The sequence below is a fragment of the Crinia signifera genome, chromosome 7 (assembly GCF_055691185.1).
Source record: "Crinia signifera chromosome 7, ASM5569118v1, whole genome shotgun sequence".
Lineage (NCBI taxonomy): Eukaryota > Metazoa > Chordata > Amphibia > Anura > Myobatrachidae > Crinia > Crinia signifera.
Window position 1 is genome coordinate 175,452,001 of NC_139223.1, and position 19,103 is coordinate 175,471,103.

General features: G+C 48.5%; 1 protein-coding gene across 1 annotated transcript in view; it reads right to left on the bottom strand.

Moving 5' to 3' along the window:
- Window positions 1-18,829, bottom strand: part of KANSL1L (KAT8 regulatory NSL complex subunit 1 like) — a 62,343-nt gene extending 43,514 nt beyond the window's left edge. Inside the window, exons 1-2 of the mRNA XM_083154468.1 lie at window positions 18,672-18,829; window positions 13,420-14,457 (exon numbers count right to left, since the gene is read on the bottom strand). Of these exons, the coding sequence (XP_083010594.1) occupies window positions 13,420-14,435 (1,016 nt within the window). The 5' untranslated portion in view covers window positions 14,436-14,457; window positions 18,672-18,829. The remainder of the gene's footprint in view (window positions 1-13,419; window positions 14,458-18,671) is intronic.
- Window positions 18,830-19,103: the final 274 nt, after the last annotated feature.

A 19,103-nucleotide genomic window follows, 5' to 3' on the forward strand; every position in this document is an offset into this window, starting at 1 on the left:
CAGATACGATAATAATGTGATGATGTCACCTCTTTCCTGACTCTCATCATTGTAGGGATGACCGCAGCAGGAATGACAGCCCTCTTCAGGATGGACCACTCAGTAGCCAAGCCATCAAATGAAGACGCCCTAAGTCCGGACGGACGAAGGGAGCCTGACTGAGAAGGTCCTCCTGAAGGGGCAGAGGGCATGGCTCGTCGACGAGCATGGACGTGAGGTTGGTGTACCAAGACCTGCAAAGCCAATCCGGAGCCACCAAAATGACCGTGGCCATCTCCCTCTGAATGCATGTAACACTCGGGAACATCGGGAATGGCGGAAACAGATAAACAAAGCGGTACGGCCAAGGCATCGTCTGAGCATTCACTCCCACTGCCTCTGGATCCTGGGTAGAGGGGTAACTGGTGACTGCGTCTTTGGAAAACCTGAGGATGAAGGCACCACTCTCCTGGGTGCATGTCGTGTCGGCTAAGGAAGTTGGCCTCCCAATTTTCCACCCCTGGGACGAACAATGCGGAAATGGCTTGCGTGTCCAGGGCCCAGAGGAGAATTTGACTGACCTCCCTCATGCCTGCCCGGCTGCGAGTGCTGCCCTGTTTGTTTATATAGGCCACCGCTGTGGAGTTGTCGGACTGAACTCGAATTGGTTGGTCTTGCAGTAGATGTTCTGCCTGTATCAAGGCGTAATACACCGCCCTGAGCTCCAGAATGTTGATGGACAGGAGGGCCTCCTGAAGAGTCCAGAGACCCTGAAACTATTGACCCAGGGTGACTTCTCCCCAATCCTGGAGACTTGCGTTTGTGGTGAGGAGTGTCCAATTCCAAACACTGCAGCTTTTCCCTTTCTGAAGATTTGCGGAGTTGAGCCACCATAGTAAGGAGAGCCAAGCTTGAGGTGATAGGATCACTGTGGTGGAGACACAGGTGAGAGCAGGACCACTGATTTAGGAGACAAAGCTGAAATGGCCGGGAGCAAAATCGCCCCTACTGAACTGCCTCGAACGTTGCCACCATTTTTCCTAGCAGTCTGGTGCAGATATACACCGTCAACCATTTTACCTTTAAAATTGCTCGAACTAGACTCTGCAGGGACAGGATCTTCTGACCGTGTCCATAATCATCCCCAATAACAGCAACCGTTGTGTGGGTTGGAGTTGAGATTTTTGGTAGTTTAGGATCCACCCATGTTCGATCGAGTCGATTGTGTTAGGTGAAAACTGTCCAACAACGTCTGCTGTGAGCGGGCCTCCAAAAGGTCATCGAGGTACAGGATTACCATGACCCCCTGTGCCCGTAACAACTCCATCATGACCGCCATGACCTTGGTGAAGATTCTGGGTGCAGACGGGAGGCCAAATGGCAGGGTTTGAAATTGCTAATGTTGATCCCGCACCGCAAATCGAAGATACCCTTGATGCGGTGGCCAAATTGGGACATGTAGGTAGGCATCCCTGATGTCGAGAGACATCAGGAAGGTGCAGCCTCTCCATCCTCTACCTTAAGGGCCTGTCTTACCATGAATATAAGGTCTTCTAGACCCTGAGAAACTGGTTCAGGCTTCTCTATCCCGCACTGTCCGTCTCACGGAACCTGGGGTTGAGGTGCCAGGTCTTTTTGGAGGACACCACAGTGTCAGGAGCCTCCAGCCGCGGTAAATGGCGCCAGTGTTAAAAAAATTGTCTGCCGTCGCGTGAAACTGGGGAAGCTGGGAGTGTAGAAAAACTCTGCGCACTCCCCGGCGAGCTCCGTCTCCTACAATGGCGCCATATTTTTAAGTAGAAGAGGGAGGAGCTGGCCACACTCTCTAAAAGTGCCCATGCTCCCTGCAGTCACCCTTCTATTCCCCACTGTTACTCCAGTGACACCTAGTGGATGAAGGAGAAAGATTGCTATGTTGCCTGCCCAGGTGATGCTGACCCTGAATCATGCAGAGTGCAGTCATTTTCCAGCGAGTCTCTTCTGCCAGTTCCATAATGTCATCTACAAGTGCTTTTTGGGAAGCGATAAATCTGGGGGGGGTCCAGCTAATCTGACCGCCCTCCGTCACTCTTTGCCTCTGCAATGAGATCTAGTGAACTGATTTAATAGAAGGGATGTGAACACATGTTGGGATCACTCCATGGTATGTGCTGTATGGAATGCAGGCTAGTATTGCCATTCTGCACAATTACATAAGCTGGAACATTCACATTACTGTTTCCACCTTCCCACCAGTCATAACAAAATCTCACATTCATGCAGTTATTACAGGGAAGCGGCAACTCCCAGTATCACCCCACCAGGAATCCACAAATATGTTGGCTTTTCATTTAGAAATATGACAGTTACTGAACTCTTTACACTGATTGTTCACTATCGCTGCACGTGTTGTGGAGGTTATCAACTTTTCAAAATAAAGAATAAAAAAAAAAAGTTGCCTAAGCAGGATTTCAGAATTCCAAAGCGCCCAGGAGGATTACTAGCACGGTGCCTGGAGCATCAGTTTAGCAGAGTAATGGCGCGCCTTGCTTTGGAACACGCTGCAGAAATGCTATTTCAGTTTGTAGATCAAGACTGCTGAAAAAGATGAAGGTGTGTAGATCGGGCACTTTTTGGGGCCTTCCGTGTGGTGAAGAGGGGTATGTAACCAGTGTCACTCCACAGGAGAATTTTGCACCTGTGCAGTGCCCCACCCAGGAGATTTCTTTATATCCTCTCTTGGATATCTTTTTCGAATCTACTGACCCTACTCCCTGGGAACATCTCCACAACCATACAACGAATCATTCAGTCATTTTGTTGTACGGAGTATGCCTTCATCACCCATAACAAATGAATCCTGTGTCCTAGGCCCACCTCCCCACTTCCCCCCAAGAATTAACAACCTGCGTAGATTTGCCAGAAGTCGGGTTCTATCTAGGTTTTATGGGATCATGTTGCACTTTGGTGGAGAAATCAGAGCAATAATAAGCTCCAGTCACACAGATGTGATGTTTATACTATATCATAGTTTAAGGGCCGGCGCCACCACTGGGCAGCTTTAGGCATTTGCCTAGGGCGACGGCCACTGGAGGGCGGCAGTTTGGAGCAGGTCCTCCCCCCCCCCCCCCCCCCAGATGGAGGTGAGCGGAGGTGAACTCCCCCTCCCCCTGGCTATATGCAGCAGGGGGGTCCGTGCGGTCAGAGGGGTCCCTGCGGCGCTATTCGGCAGAGGAGGGGCTATATGCAGCAGGGGGGTCCGCGTGGTCTGAGGGGTACCTGTGGTGCCCCCACCGCAACTTACAAGAAGAGAGGGAGCCGCCCGCTGTACCGCCCAGCCGGAGTGAAGTGCTGCCGCCCATCAGCATCCGGCGGCGCGGTAAGCACTTCTGGGTCTGAAAACACTGGCCGCACACGGATGGGCAAGTGCCTAGGCCTAGTAGTTTTAATTGCTATTAAAGTAAACACTAGAGGGTACGCTAATACCCTGTATACTAACTGGGAATGGGTCGACTCAATTAAGGTCGACATTCATCGGGTCAACCACTGATGGTCAACACGGTTTAGGTCAACACCTGAAATAGGTCAACATGGCTGTCGACAGGGTTGGAAGGTTGACAATGGGAAGGTAGAGTCAAAAGGGTCGGCATGACATTTTCACGTGTTTTTGACATGACCTGTTGACATGGACACCGTCTAAGCCGCGCCCCCCTCGCATGGCTCGCTGCACTTGGCACAATATTTTATTACCCCATCGTAGTAGATGTTTGGGTATGAAATACCGCCTGACGGCACATGTCGGCTAAAAAAGAATTATGCAAAAAACTAATGTCGACATTTTGATCTGTCAACCTTCCCATTATTGACCTAATGCTTGCGTCGACCTTCCAGCCCTGTTGATCCAAGCCCTGTCGACCTTCAGTGGTCAACCCAATGTATGTTGACCTTACTTGAGCCGACCTAGTGACCATATCCCCACTAATTGCCGGTCCACATGCTTATAAAACAATAAAAATTCATGCCGACCTTTTCCGTGTCAACCTTTTCCAGTGTTGACCTTGTGCATACTGACCTGTTGACTGTCAACCTAGATACCATTGATCCTATTATTATTAATATAAATTTATTAATAATAATAATAACCCAAAATCACTGAGGTATGCATCCTAGGATCCCTACCCCAGTGACCTCAGCAACTGTAACTGTGTTCTTGACAACTGTCAGGTAAAATGTAAATATTTAAATGTTTTTTTTTTTTTTAAATAAAGATGTTTTTGTTTTAGTTTGGATTGTTTACATCTCAACACTGATTTTAGCTCACCAGCTCAGATTTTGATCAAATTTGGCATATGGAGAGTATTTATATATATATGTAGTATGCGCAAAATTGCAAATTTTGTTATTCAAATATCTCACGCTGTTTCCAAATTCTGGCTATGTAAAGTTTTCAAAAATCTGTCAAAAACGCACAACCAGCATATGTTCAAAAAGTCATTGCAGCTCTCCTAATCCAGCTGGAGCGGTGGTGTCATTTTACAGGGATTTGTCTGCCCTTTCCTACGATATACAACACAATAGGCTTTGTGGAGAAACTTTTTCCAAATTCGAATTTACATTTTTTATCATGATTATCTTAAATCAACAAAAAAGTGTAATAAATTTCAGGAAATACTTTATATTAATTTTAAATGTTTGTCAAAATGTAAAAGTGGAAGGACAATGGGTTTATCGTTAAAGATACTTTTAAAGCAAGGTTGTTTATTCAAAACAGTCGGGTGTATTACAAGAAGTAATGGGTAATAATAGTTGGAGCTTTAGGGGCGTATTCAATCGGGTGTGGATCGTTTTATCGACCATAGTTAGGTTGACAGTCATTAGGTCGACAACGTTGGGTCGACAGGTAAGAAGGTCGACAGGGTTCTAGGTTGACAAGGGTCAAGGTCGACAGGTGTCTAGGACGACATGGGACAAGGTCGACATGGGTTTAGGTCGACATATGCGTTAGGTCGACATGGGTTTTTTCCAGTTTTTTACCCGAATGTCGACACAGTGGACACAGTTGGAAGTCAACCGCAGCCCGGTAGGGCATGAAATACCGCCTGTCAACACGTCGGCTCAAAAAAACAGTGAAAAATCCCTGTCGACCTAACAACCTAACGACCTGTCGACCTAACCCATGTCGACCTAACGCATATGTCTACCTAAACCCATGTCGACCTAGACAACTGTCGACCTTGACCCATGTCGACCTAGAACCCTGTCGACCTTCCCACCTGTCGACTCAACGGCATCGGCCTAATGATTGTCGACCTAACTATGGTTGATAATATGACTGTATGCCATTCAATCTTGGACGAGATTTTCACCAGGTGAAAAAAAAGGCAAAGATTTCCCTTTCAGTATTAAATCATGGACATTTTTAGTACATTTTTGTCCACGCCATTTCACTTTATTGGAAGGGGGGGAATCGGCATGGCAAAAACGGCCGCAAAAACAGGCAAAAACTAATGTGAATTTGCAATTTCGCCGATACATGCGGTTTTCAGCCAGGCAAAAAATTAGCACTGAGATTGAATAGGGCAAATCAAATTAGTCCGAATACAGACCATAGGGTCAAGTTTATATAAGACATCTAGTAATACATAGTACATCAGGCTTCCTGGGATAGGAGAACATCGATGAACATACTGGATGAAGGAAGGACATCATCTACATTCTTGTTAATCACATAAGCAAGCCCCACCATTTCTTGTTATACACAACGGATATACAGATGGAGTCCCTCTCATTTAGCCTCAGCACCCGCCAGAATGTCCCCGCTGGCGATCACTGGCTGAGAGGGGACACGTCAGACTGGGACACGCAAACGTCTCAGACGCAGGCGCGTCCCAGTCACTGTCAATGGCAGAAACCCTGCTCGTCTCCACTTCAAGGAGATGGACAGGGTTAGGGGGGAGGTGCGGCGGCGACCAACAGGGACCGGAGGCGAGGCAGCGTGGACTGACGGGGAGCTCTGTCGGAAGATGGCGAAGGCTGGCGATTCGAATGCCGGGCTCATTGAGGCTGGCCTGAATGAGCCGGGCTCCCTCTGTATCTGCTTTTATTTGTATCTGCATTTACCTGGAGTTTGTCTAGAGATTTTGTAATGAATACTGTAGATCAGTGATATTCAACATTTTTAAATTTGCTGCGCACCAAAAAAATATTTTAAAATTGCCAAGGCACACCATCAATCCCCCATAGGAAAAAAAACACATTGGCTCCCCACAGGAAAAAAAAAACCCATTGGCCCCATATGAAAAAAAAAATCACACTGGTCTCCACAGGTAACTAAAAATAAAAGATATTGTCTCTCACACATGAAAAAAATTACCATTCACTAGCGGCCTCGCCAGATGCATTTATATAGTGGCTTTTTAATACTATTGTAAAGTGCAATGGAACCTGCTGCGCTCTATACGAAACTGTAAATAAATAAATAAATAATTGTGTATATTGTCATTCATTTTAAGAAGGTATTTTAAGAAAGTAATAAACCACTTGCATATATTCTGGAGATCTTGACAATAAAACATTTATTCTAGGCTGTTTCACTCGTGTAGGATACAGTTTTCCTTTTGTACAGTGACAGACAAGTGCCTTATTTATATGTAAACTGGGGCCCCCTTACTTACAGTGTGTTTAAGTTCAAAATTTAAAAGGGTAATGTTTTTGATAGCAATTTAAAAGCTATTAAAACATTGCCCTTTTAGATTTGAGCTTAAGGCCCCCATACATTAGGCCGACTTGTCCTAGGGACAAGTCGGACCCAATTTACCTGCGAGCCGCCCGGCAGCTCCCCGGGAGGCTCACATACAATTTGGCACTTGATGTGCCATTTTTTACATGGGATAAATCGCATGCGAGCTGCAGGGCGGTGAGGAGTAGTGGGGGCGGGCAGCAGCGGCGGTGGTGGGGGCGGGCAGCGGTGGTGGGGGCGGGCGGCGGGTGCGGTGAGCGCTGCTGACCTGGCCGGGCAGTGTACTTACACATAGCAGCAGCGGGGACAGGCAGCGCAGTGGCGGCTATTATATTTTTAAAATACTTGTCAAATGACCGGCCGCTCTCTGATTGGCCGGAGAGCTCTCAGCCAATCAGAGAGCGGCCGGTCATTTGACAAGTATTTTAAAAATAAAATAGCCGCCACTGTGCTGCCCGTCCCCGCTGCTGCTATGTGTAAGTACACTGCCCGGCCAGGTCAGTCAGCAGCGCTCACCGCACCCGCCGCCCGCCCCCACCGCCGCCCGGCCAGGTCAGTCAGCAGCACTCGCCGGTGCTCAGGGACCCGCTGCCCGCCCCACTGCTCCCCCGGTGTCTGCATGCATATGCCTGTCAGGTGGCAGGCATATGCATACAGGGAGGTCGGACGTGATCGTATGTACAGACCGTCCAACCTCCCTGATCCGGTCCGATGCGCACGGGACCGCGCATCGGATCGGATCAGATATCACACACCTACGATTTTGGGCCGATTTCACCCGATTATCGTCCCAAAATCGCATAGTGTATGGGGGCCTTTAGACACACTGGGGAAGATAAGTACATAACACCCCCCCCCCCACACACACACACCCCTCCCCCCCTTGCAGAACTGCTCCCAGAGGCTGCAATCTGATGGCCTCTGTAGTAAATGAAAGAATAAGGTGCTTAGTTTTACACAGTAACTTGCAATATTTAATAGGCTTACCATACTGTCCCTTTTACCCTTTGAGTGCTAACATCTCTGTGAAAGATGTTCAATGGTTAGCATTACTACCTCACAGCACTGAGGTCATGGGTTCTATCCCCACCATGTGTTATATATACGGGGCAGTACGGATGGTGTAATGGTTAGCATTGCTGCCTCACAGCACTGAGGTCATGGGTTCTATCCCCACCATGTGTTATATATACGGGGCAGTACGGATGGTGTAATGGTTAGCATTACTGCCTCACAGCGCTGAGGTCATGGGTTCTATCCCCATCATGTGTTATATATACGGGCAGTACGGATGGTGTAATGGTTACATTACTGCCTCACAGCGCTGAGGTCATGGGTTCTATCCCCACCATGTGTTATATATACGGGGCAGTACGGACGGTGTAATGGTTAGCATTACTGCCTCACAGCGCTGAGGTCATGGGTTCTATTCCCACCATGGCCCTAACTGTGCGAAGTTTGTATATTCTCCCTGTGCATGCGTGGGTTTCCTCCGGGTACTCCGGTTTCCTCGCACAATCTAAATATATACTGGTAGGTTAACTGACTCCCTTTAAATGAACCCTTATAATGTTTGTGTATATGTGGTAGGGAATATAGATAGCAAGCTCCACTGGGGCAGGGACTGATGTGAATGCGCTATATACATAATTGGTATTAAGCCCATTTCTTGGGCTTGATATCAATTGAAATGTTTCATTGTTTGTTGAAAAGTTCAACAGGGGTACTTCATGTAGCTGCAAGGGGTTAAAAGAGGGAATTTACAGTAGATCATTAAATAGGAAAAGCTTTACCTGTGCGCTGGGCTGTTACCTGTGCGATGGGCCGTGAGGCAGGCCAGGCATGCAGGAGGCTGTTACCTGTGTGATGGGCTGGTGAGGCAGGCCAGGCATGCAGGAGGCTGTTACCTGTGCGATGGGCAGGTGAGGCAGGCCAGGTATGCACGAGGCTGTTACCTGTGTGATGGGCTGGTGAGGCAGGCCAGGCATGCAGGAGGCTGTTACCTGTGCGATGGGCTGGTGAGGCAGGCCAGGCATGCAGGAGGCTGTTACCTGTGCGATGGGCAGGTGAGGCAGGCCAGGTATGCACGAGGCTGTTACCTGTGTGTTGGGCTGGTGAGGCAGGCCAGGTATGCAGGAGGCTGTTACCTGTGCGATGGGCCGGTGAGGCAGGCCAGGCATGCAGGAGGCTGTTACCTGTGCGATGGGCTGGTGAGGCATGCAGGAGGCTGTTACCTGTGCGATGGGCCGGTGAGGCAGGCCAGGCATGCAGGAGGCTGTTACCTGTGTGATGGGCTGGTGAGGCAGGCCAGGCGTGCAGGAGGCTGTTACCTGTGCGATGGGCTGGGGAGGCAGGACAGGCATGCAGGAGGCTGTTACCTGTGCGATGGGCTGGTGAGGCAGGCCAGGCATGCAGGAGGCTTTTACCTGTGCGATGGGCCGGTGAGGCAGGCCAGGCATGCAGGAGGCTGTTACCTGTGCGATGGGCAGGTGAGGCAGGCCAGGCATGCAGGAGGCTGTTACCTGTGCGCTGGGCTGGTGAGGCAGGCCAGGCATGCAGGAGGCTGTTACTTGTGCGATGGGCTGGTGAGGCAGGCCAGGCATGCAGGAGGCTGTTACCTGTGCGATGGGCTGGTGAGGCAGGCCAGGCATGCAGGAGGCTGTTACCTGTGCGCTGGGCTGGTGAGGCAGGCCAGGCATGCAGGAGGCTGTTACCTGTGCGATGGGCTGGTGAGGCAGGCCAGGCATGCAGGAGGCTGTTACCTGTGCGATGGGCCGGTGAGGCAGGCCAGGCATGCAGGAGGCTGTTACCTGTGCGATGGGCAGGTGAGGCAGGCCAGGCATGCAGGAGGCTGTTACCTGTGCGATGGGCTGGTGAGGCAGGCCAGGCATGCAGGAGGATGTTACCTGTGCGATGGGCCGGTGAGGCAGGCCAGGCATGCAGGAGGCTGTTACCTGTGCGATGGGCTGGTGAGGCAGGCCAGGCATGCAGGAGGCTGTTACCTGTGCGATGGGCCGGTGAGGCAGGCCAGGCATGCAGGAGGCTGTTACCTGTGCGATGGGCCGGTGAGGCAGGACAGGCATGCAGGAGGCTGTTACCTGTGCAATGGGCCGGTGAGGCAGTCCAGGCATGCAGGAGGCTGTTACCTGTGCGATGGGCCGGTGAGGCAGGCCAGGCATGCAGGAGGCTGTTACCTGTGCGATGGGCCGGTGAGGCAGTCCAGGCATGCAGGAGGCTGTTACCTGTGCGATGGGCCGGTTAAGCAGGCCAGGCATGCAGGAGGCTGTTACCTGTGCGATGGGCCGGTGAGGCAGGCCAGGCATGCAGGAGGCTGTTACCAGTGCGATGGGCTGGTGAGGCAGGCCAGGCATGCAGGAGGCTGTTACCTGTGCGATGGGCTGGTGAGGCAGGCCAGGCATGCAGGAGGCTGTTTGCTTTGCACATTCCGCTTTAGTAAAGTAACAGTTTAATAACCCATGACTTTATACAGGCTGCAACTTGCTGCTGTTTAATTGTACATAATTAAAACCAGTTCAGAATGCCTAGTAATGGGTGTGCTGGCAGCTCAGTAATGGGTGTGCTGGCAGCTCAGTAATGGGTGGGCTGGCAGCTCAGTAATGGGTGGTCTGGCAGCTAGATTATTCCAAGTTCAGCATCAGATTTCAGGTATATTTACAGTTTACAGAATTTGTAATTTTCTGGCTATTTGTCAGAGAATATGAATGATAAATCAACATGACAATGATCCAAAACACAATGCCAAGTCTACCTGTCATTGGCTACAGCAGAATAAAGTGAAGGTTCTGGAGTGGCCATCTCAGTCTCCTGACCTCAGTATCACTGAGCCGCTCTGGGGAGATCTCAAACGTGCAGTTCATGCAGGACAGCACAAGAATTTACAGGAGCTGGAGGCTTTTTGCCGAGAAGAATGGGCAGCTTTACCATCTGAGGAAATAAAGAGCCTCATCCACAACTACCACAAAAGAGTTCAAGCTGTCATTGATGTTAAAGGGGGCAATACACGGTAATAAGAGCTGGGGTATGTAAACTTTTGATCAGGGTCATTTGGGCAGTTTCTGATGTCATTATGATGTAAAAAGAGTAAACACAGTTGTTGGACAATAAATGGCTTCACACAACCACTAACCATGAGTGACAGAAAAGTCTGTGAGTTATCATTCATATTCTCTGACCAGAAAATCACAAATTCTGCTGGGGTGTGTAAAATTAAGAGCACACCTGTAAATATACTGACAAATTATATTCCAATTAAAAAGAAGAAAAAAAAAAATTTTTAATCCATTATCTGGTCTCAAATCCACTAGTGTAGTGGTTCACAAACTCTGTCCTCTGGATCCCACACAGTTCATATTTTCCAAGTCACCGGGCAGGTGCACAGGTGCACTCATTACTCACTGACTTATTTTTAAAGATCCACAGGTGGAGTTAATTACTTCACTTGTGATTCTGCGAGGAGACCCGCAAAACATGCACTGTGTGAGGTCCTGAGGACCGATATTGAGAACCTGTGCACTAGTGACACCGGCTGGTGAAGCTGCCAGAGATACAGGTCAGGACAGAGCTAATTGGGGGCCTCCTGCCAGTAATTATACCACCGTCTTCTCTGAACAAACAATGATCTTCTTTACAAGTGACGAAGATTGGAAAATATTTTCTATTACAGATTTACTGATTGGTTCTACTGGAGACTAGCAGCGAGTGGAGACGTCTATCAGCCTTCGCAATGCAGGGGGGTGGGGGGTTAATGATCACCCTGGTCTGCTCTCAGTCTGGGCAAGTCACCATCGGAATATTCATGTCATTGAATAACAATTAGTAACTCCAGGGCAGATTATGTTTCATTGTAAAACCAAAGGGAGGGCAGGTTACTGTGCGGTTTTACAACTATGAAGATAAAAAAGATTGTTTGTCCTCACTTATTCCATACACCAGGATTATAATGATCCCAGAAGGAAATCAGCAGATGGCACAACTGGTGAACAAATCCTATTAATAGGAGCAGATGCTGGGTAACCGCCATGCAGTGGCGTATCTGTAATGGGCGCAGTCCCAGGGGGAGCCCACACCACACCATTTGCATAATACCTCCGGAGGGCAGCAGCAGGAGTGCTGATAAAATCCCCATAAAAATGGCGCGGCTTGCATTGAAGAAGTGGGCAGCGGCAGGTTTCTAGCATCCAAACGAAATGTCCCAGTTGGACGCAACACGCCAGGAGCAGTAATGGCGGACTACGGGGATCATCAGACTCGTCCTGCCCCAGCATACTTTGCGCTCTGCCTCCTGTGCATATTTGAGCGCATGCCAAGCGGAGTGGCATCTTCACATCCGGTACTTGTTTAGTTTCACAGCGGCAACGGGCGCACAATCTAGCTATGAATCTTGGCAGCTTGCCAGACTGCCTTAAGCTACTTTATCAGCGTAGCGCTGCCTTACTTCTGTAATCTACGTTATCAGCGTCCTACGCCAACTCCGCGGCAGCCCAGTGCTGACAGCCCAGAAATAGACAGCCAGCGTAGCTCGGCAGCACTTTTCTAAGCTACGTTATGAGCGTAGCGCGGCAGCAGCACTACGCAAAGCTCCGTTATCTGTGTAGCTGCCTTACTTCAGCTATTTCTCTGTGGAACTACAAGTGCCACAATGACCTGTCAGCCTAGTGACTGAGCGGCAGCCCAGCGCTGACAGGTCATTGTGGTACTTGTAGTTCCACAGAGAAATAGACAGCCCGGCACACCGCTAACAAAGGGGGCGTCTGAATTTTGCGTCTACTACTTAGACGCAAAATTCAGACGTCTAAGTACAGCACCAGCATACTGTTCATTTAGACGTGGATAGTGGGGGTATGAAAAGGTCGGGAGGACGCGTACCGTGTCCGCTCGCCACGCTTTAGGATGGCGTGGATGGTGGGGTTGTTTCAGGAACACATTCGCACCTGTCATATCATGCACCTGAGACAGTAATGACTTAGTCGCGAGAACTAGACGCTGTTTCTGACAGTGACAGTAATTCTGACTAGAAAAAGACGCTAGACGCTTTTAGAACTAGATGCTAGACGCTTTTCAGTACATACAATGACTACACTACTCGCGTAAACAGTACTGCCTACTCTGACTACACTATGCTACTTCTCGCGCCGCTGATAACAGATTACAGATGTAAAACAGCTGGGGAGCTGCCAGAATTCAAACACGCGCTGCGCTGATAACGTAGCTGAGAGAAGTTTGGCAAGATTTATCGCTAGAGTGTGCGGGCGCTGCCGCTGTGAAACTAAACAAGTACCTCACGTCCTGCCGGGCAGCCGCTCATTACATACGCATCATGCATATGTAATGGACGGCTGCCGGACGAGCAGCAACACAGTCTAGGGGCCAGATGCACCGAGCTTCAAAAGTGATAAAACGGAGAGTGATAAACAACCAGCCAATCAGCTCCTACCTGACATTTTTCAAACACAACCTGTGACATGGCCGGTAGGAGATCAGATACTATATCAATACATTATTTTATAAAACTTTGTGGGCGCACCTTTCCATCTGACCTGCCGGACGATGACGTGGACAATCAGCTGTTGTTACAGTAGGTATGTCACAATATACTGCATTGTCCTACAGCAGATCATACTGTATTAGTGTGCACAGTGATGTGATATATTAGTGACTACTCATCAATGATTTACTTCATCCACTGTTAATGGATCACTTACCAGTCATGCGTTTTATGAGCATATTCACCCCAATTCTCATCAGAGCTGCTTTCCGTAGCATCAGAGTCCAACTCCTGCGCCAGATGGTTAATAAGCCCCGCGGTGGGTACACAAAACTTTGTGACGGCAGCTGGCATTGGCTGACATGCTGCATTACCAGAATCTATATGCATGCCATTGGCCGTTCCCAGTGGGGCCAGCACCTGCGCATCTCTCTCTGTGCAGGTACTTGGTTGGCTGGCAGAACTCCGATGCATCTTCAGCTTCTCAATCTGATTGGTCACAAAGCCACTTATCTGTTTGCTGCAATGTTCCGCAGCATGCGTTGCCAAGAGCAACCGCAGGCGCTTTTGGTTTTGTTGTGCGCGGTTTAAGAGCATTTGTTGCCGATTCAGACAATTCAAAAATACCAACTTTGCTTCGCTTTCCTTATCGGCGGCATTCTGCGGTTCATGTTCCGAGCCCAATAAATCGGACGAGACGCAATTACTAGTAAATGGCATGGCAAGACTTTCCTCCTCTATTATTCTGTGTAACTTGGATTTTGGGTCAGGGAACCCATGCCGGCTTCCAGCCACTGTCATGTCCCAGAGTTTGTGCACATCAGCTAAGACCTTGCTCACTCTGCCGGGGAAGAGTTGCCTTCTCACCTTTTTTTCAGCCAGCGGAGGACTAGCAACTTTCTGCGCGAGGGACCCCTGACTGCAGGCGCCTTGCTCCATCTTCCGTGCCGCATCGCTCTTATGTTCTAGATTCAAACCAGAACTGGATGTCAGCAAAAAGAGCGTTTTGTAATGAGCGGAGGAAAGCGGCTCGGCCTGCTTAAAGCTTGTTAAGTCTTTGTGCAGACGCAAGTCCGTACCAGCAAATACTGCACTAGAACAGTTGGCTTTGGAATTGGACTTGGAAGTACCCAGGCACTGGCTGGCATCGGTGCTCAGGCTCCTTATACCAAGAGACGGAGGGAGGTGAAGCTCCGGATGGTGGGTTACTGTATCTGTAAGAACTGGGGTCATTTTGCAGAACGTTTTAGTGGCCCTGTGAATAAAGACATGAAAAGAATATTTATTATTACATGTCATTTATTTAGGCAAATATACACTCCGCTATGCGTATGGAGGTGTACACTCACACATCCATTTGCACGCGAGCGTACGGCCCCAAAAAAAATCAATCGATGGTCACCGAACATTGAATGATTTTTTTTAGCATTGGCAAATGAAAAGTCAGCCCAGACTGTCTTTTGTTTGCCTTGGAAATGTCCAAGAATGGGGCGGGAGCTGATGGTACTGGGACCTCAGGCGCCCGCCCCATCCAGGCTTCGATACGCCTGTGTTTACATGGGGACGTTTTTTTTTGGCGCACCCACCGTTTTTGTGGTCACGCCCAGGAAACACTGAGTGTCCCCATTGGCCACCCCCCTATGTGGGAACGCCACGACGACTGTGATAGTCCTTCACATAGCGGCCCTGCACATGCGTATAATCGCTGTACGCTTGCGCAGAGCCGCACCATCGGTCCGAAGACCAAATTCAGGAAAGAGCCCAGGTAACAATTGGCAGCATTATTCGTAGTACCCAAAACAGCTGAGGTTTAGGGAAGCACAAGAGTTGTCCGCATAGTACCAGGGGGGACTGTCGTTGGTAGAGATGAATGAACACAAGTGAGAAGAGATGCGGGTATAGACGATTGCTGAGTAGGAGAGAGCAGTAATGGAAGAGCGACAGAAGAGGGCTGTGAGAACAAGAGGGCCCTGCTCCAAGGAGCTTACAATCTAGAGGCCATTTATTTATGACTGCAACTTTGCTTAATGCTGGGAACCTGTTATTACATTATTATCAGAACAATAGTAAAACCACACAACAGAACATTATCGCCCACATCCAACGTTACAGTTTATCATTAACAGCCTGTTTATGGAAATTCCGCAAAAAAAAATGTAAAGCCTTAAGTAATTGGAAATAGATGAAGTCATCGTTATAATGATGTGTGACTGGCTCTCTGGGAAAGGTCACAGTTATAAACAGAACAAAACAAGTTCTAACTATAAAAGAAAAGTACTGTAATATTCTACGAGTGACAAATCTCTATGCGGCATTGTGAATGAAATACAGGACTTACTACTACCGAGTGCTCAGATCCCAAACAGCGCACATTCTCTGGGTCTCCCCAAAAAAGGGGCCCAGATGGAAATACAAACTGGGGAGAATGAAGCCTGGCTTTAAACAACATAAAGCTACACATGGGGAAATTAAAACAACAAAAAACAGAAATTACCATTGTACAGGTCGAGTATCCCGTATCCGAATATCCATTATCCGAATTATTCCGAAATACGGACATTCCAGAAAGTGAAAAAAAATTTTTTTTTTTGCTAAAAACTCACTGGGGACATTTGTAACAGCATCACTGGGGACATGATAAGTAACTGGCACTATATATGTGCAAGACAATGATTGCTTGGCATTCAAATTCAGTGCTGAGATAGTACACACATTTTGTTTCACGTTTTGAAACCTTGTTTTTTGAACAATTAAAATATATTTGTGTGTATTTTATGTGGTAATAAAATATATTTGTGTGTATATTATGTGTTTATACAGCATAAATGCAAGATACTTCAAAATACATCATTGAAATATTAAAATATTCCGAAATACGGAATAATCCGTTATCCAAAATTCTCCTGGTCCCGAGCATTTTGGATAAGGGATACTCAACCTGTATTCATTTTTATAGGTTGGAATGGTTCGAAATTTAAAATCAACTTTTTCGAATGCATAGGAAATTTCAAGAGGATGGGGCACCAAACCGGTTATCTTGCCTAGGGCCTCGCGGGATCCTAATCAGGTCTGAATCAATGCCTTGTGTAGAAGGCGATGTATCCGGTTCATCTCTGTAGCTTATAATGAGTAAATGACCAATCAGAGCTCTTAAAGAAAACAACAAGCCAATAAGGTGCCCCTTTTGTTTGTGGTTGGACAATTAACTGATGTTAGAGGGGGTATGGGAGGACACTATTAAGATCGACCTATATTGAGTCAACCGCTTAAGGTCAACACCTGAAACAGGTCGACATGGTCAAAAGGTCGACATAAGCATTAGGTTGACATTGGGAAGGTTGACAGTCAAAAGGTCGACATGTGTTTTTCACGTTTTTTAAGCCGAATGTCAACACAGTCAACATGGACACCGAAAAAGTGCACCACCTCCCCTCACATGGCTCGCTGCACTCGCCATGCTTTGGGCTTGGTGCCTCGTTATGCTCGGCACACTATTTTATTCTCCCACCACGCCTTAGTGGATGGTAGGGCATGAAATACCGCCTGTCGGGACAAAAACACCCCCTAAAAAAAACATTTCGACCTTTTGAAGACAATAATATTTTATATATAGCTTCACCCATGTTGACCTAGAACCCTGTCGACCCAACGGTGTCGACCTAATAACTGTTGACAATACAATCCACACCCTTAGGAACATCTATATTAATATTTATAAACGGCTAAATACTCATCTCTGAGGGGAAGTACCACCAGTGACCACTAGCGGCCACTCATCTGACCAAATTACTCAACAGAAATTGGAAGCAAAATGACCCGTTACAAACTTCCTGTTTATGGACAGAGGGAGCTGTGAAGACAGAGATTGGAGGTAGGAGCAGATAGGGACTAATATTTAATAGTAGGAATGTTTTAAAAGTTTAAATAGTAGGAATGTAGACATTTTTTATCTCTGCAGTTTCCTTTACGCATGACTAAAATATGAAGGGTCTGTAAGTAATGGCTAACAGGGAATAGGGAATATCAGAGATACCTTTGGCATTAAACAAATTATAGAGGTATATACACTTTAAGGTTATCTGTCCAACCATCCAACTGGCTGGTAATGTATGGGAGAAAATGACAGCGGCCCATTTGCTCTCAAACACTGGGACAATGACAAAAGCGATTGCTCTGACAAATTGCTTTTCTTTAGTCACTTTGGCTGAATGACCATTTTTTTACCGTCTCTGTTTTCTTGTCTGAAAAGAGACAAGTGTGTACGGGGCAGCGGTGAGCGGTGCTGCGTCATCGCTGCCGGCCGCCGCTCATCTGCTGGTATTACCTGCAGATGAGAGACAGAAAGGACGGCTTTCCATAGGGTCCTGTTATGGAAAGCTGTCCACTCACAGGGAAGATGGCTGGGCAGGCGGAAAAACGCTCAGTGTGTATTATTGGCCGACCACGTGATTGTTCCTCTAGACATCGTTGATCCGTCGACTGGATACGATTTTGTGAACTCTGCTCCTGGAAATATGGCCTACAACAAGTTCAGGCCACCCAATACCCTTTCAGGGCTGCTTGGGTGAACCTGGAACCTTAAAAGGGACTATGTAATAACCAGACCCCGATTAAACCCCGGACCGCCGGACCGGACATCAAAATCTGCAGTCTGGAGCTGGTGGTGTCTGGTCCAGGGGGTGTCTTGTCCAGCGGGGGTCCCTGTGATAGCTTACACCAGGGACATGGGGAAGGGGAGATTACAGCCTCCCCGTGTGGTCCGGACCATGCGTTTTTTGCGACATGCCCGGATCATACAGGGAGGCTTTATTCTCCCCTCCTCCTCTCCCTGGAGACAGGTGTCACAGGCAGCCCCCCGGACAGGAGTGTCCGGGGGGGGGGGGGGGGGGTAAAAACCGGACTGCATTTTGGAGCATGTAGCGTCCGGTATGCCAGCCCTACCAGGCATTTTACATACATTACAAGTTCTAACAACTATAGCTGCCAGTATTTACTAAACCAGGAAACATTTGTTATGTAAACATGCACAGAGTGTAAATATTTTAGTAAATAAATATAATAGTGCAGGAGTGGCTATGGCCAGGTGTAAAACATCGATGGTTACTACCAAAGATCAATGGGTTCACTGCGATCGATGGTAACGTTGGAATGGTGGATGTGATGGGGGATCTAAGGGTCTTTGCCCCAAAGAAACTCTATGCTTTCCCTCACCATTCCTGCCATGGAGTATCATGGAGCTGTCGATTGCAAACTATTCAATAGAATATATGTACTTCGCACTTTGGCGTAACTTACTCGCCCGCCCCTGCGCAACACAACCAGCCAATCACAAGCGCCCACGCCGCTGGCCGTGCGCACCCTTCTGAGAAGCACGAGCCGACCGCTATGTGATGGACGCCCGGACCCCCACCACCACCACACCGTTGCGACACGCTAAGCACGGCTACGGTCGGGACCATGAGCGGTTACCTTGTCCGCGGCTGCTGACGTGCAGGCTCCGAGGAGCAGACACCGTTCCTCACGATGTCGTCTGATCGTTGACTCCCGACCCCAACCGCCGCCGCGGGCACAGCTCGGTTACTAAGTATAGTATACTACTACTACTACGAAGTGATGGAGAGAGCACAGAAGTCACTGGACCAATCCGGCGGGAGGGTAGGCGGAGACTGACCAATCAGGTGGCGTATGGTAAATAGGCGGTCAGGGACGTCATTGGGCAGCCAATCGCTGAACGCGGAGATGGGTTATTTATTTATTTATTTCTGTATTAAGTTTAATGGGAATCGAGGTGGGCGTGTCTATGCAAATGTTCACCGCACGCTAGCCAATCCGGACAGAGGCGTGGGCGGAGGGATCGCGCTGAGGGGAATGCTGCGCTGGAGGCGATGTCCCGCGTATTAA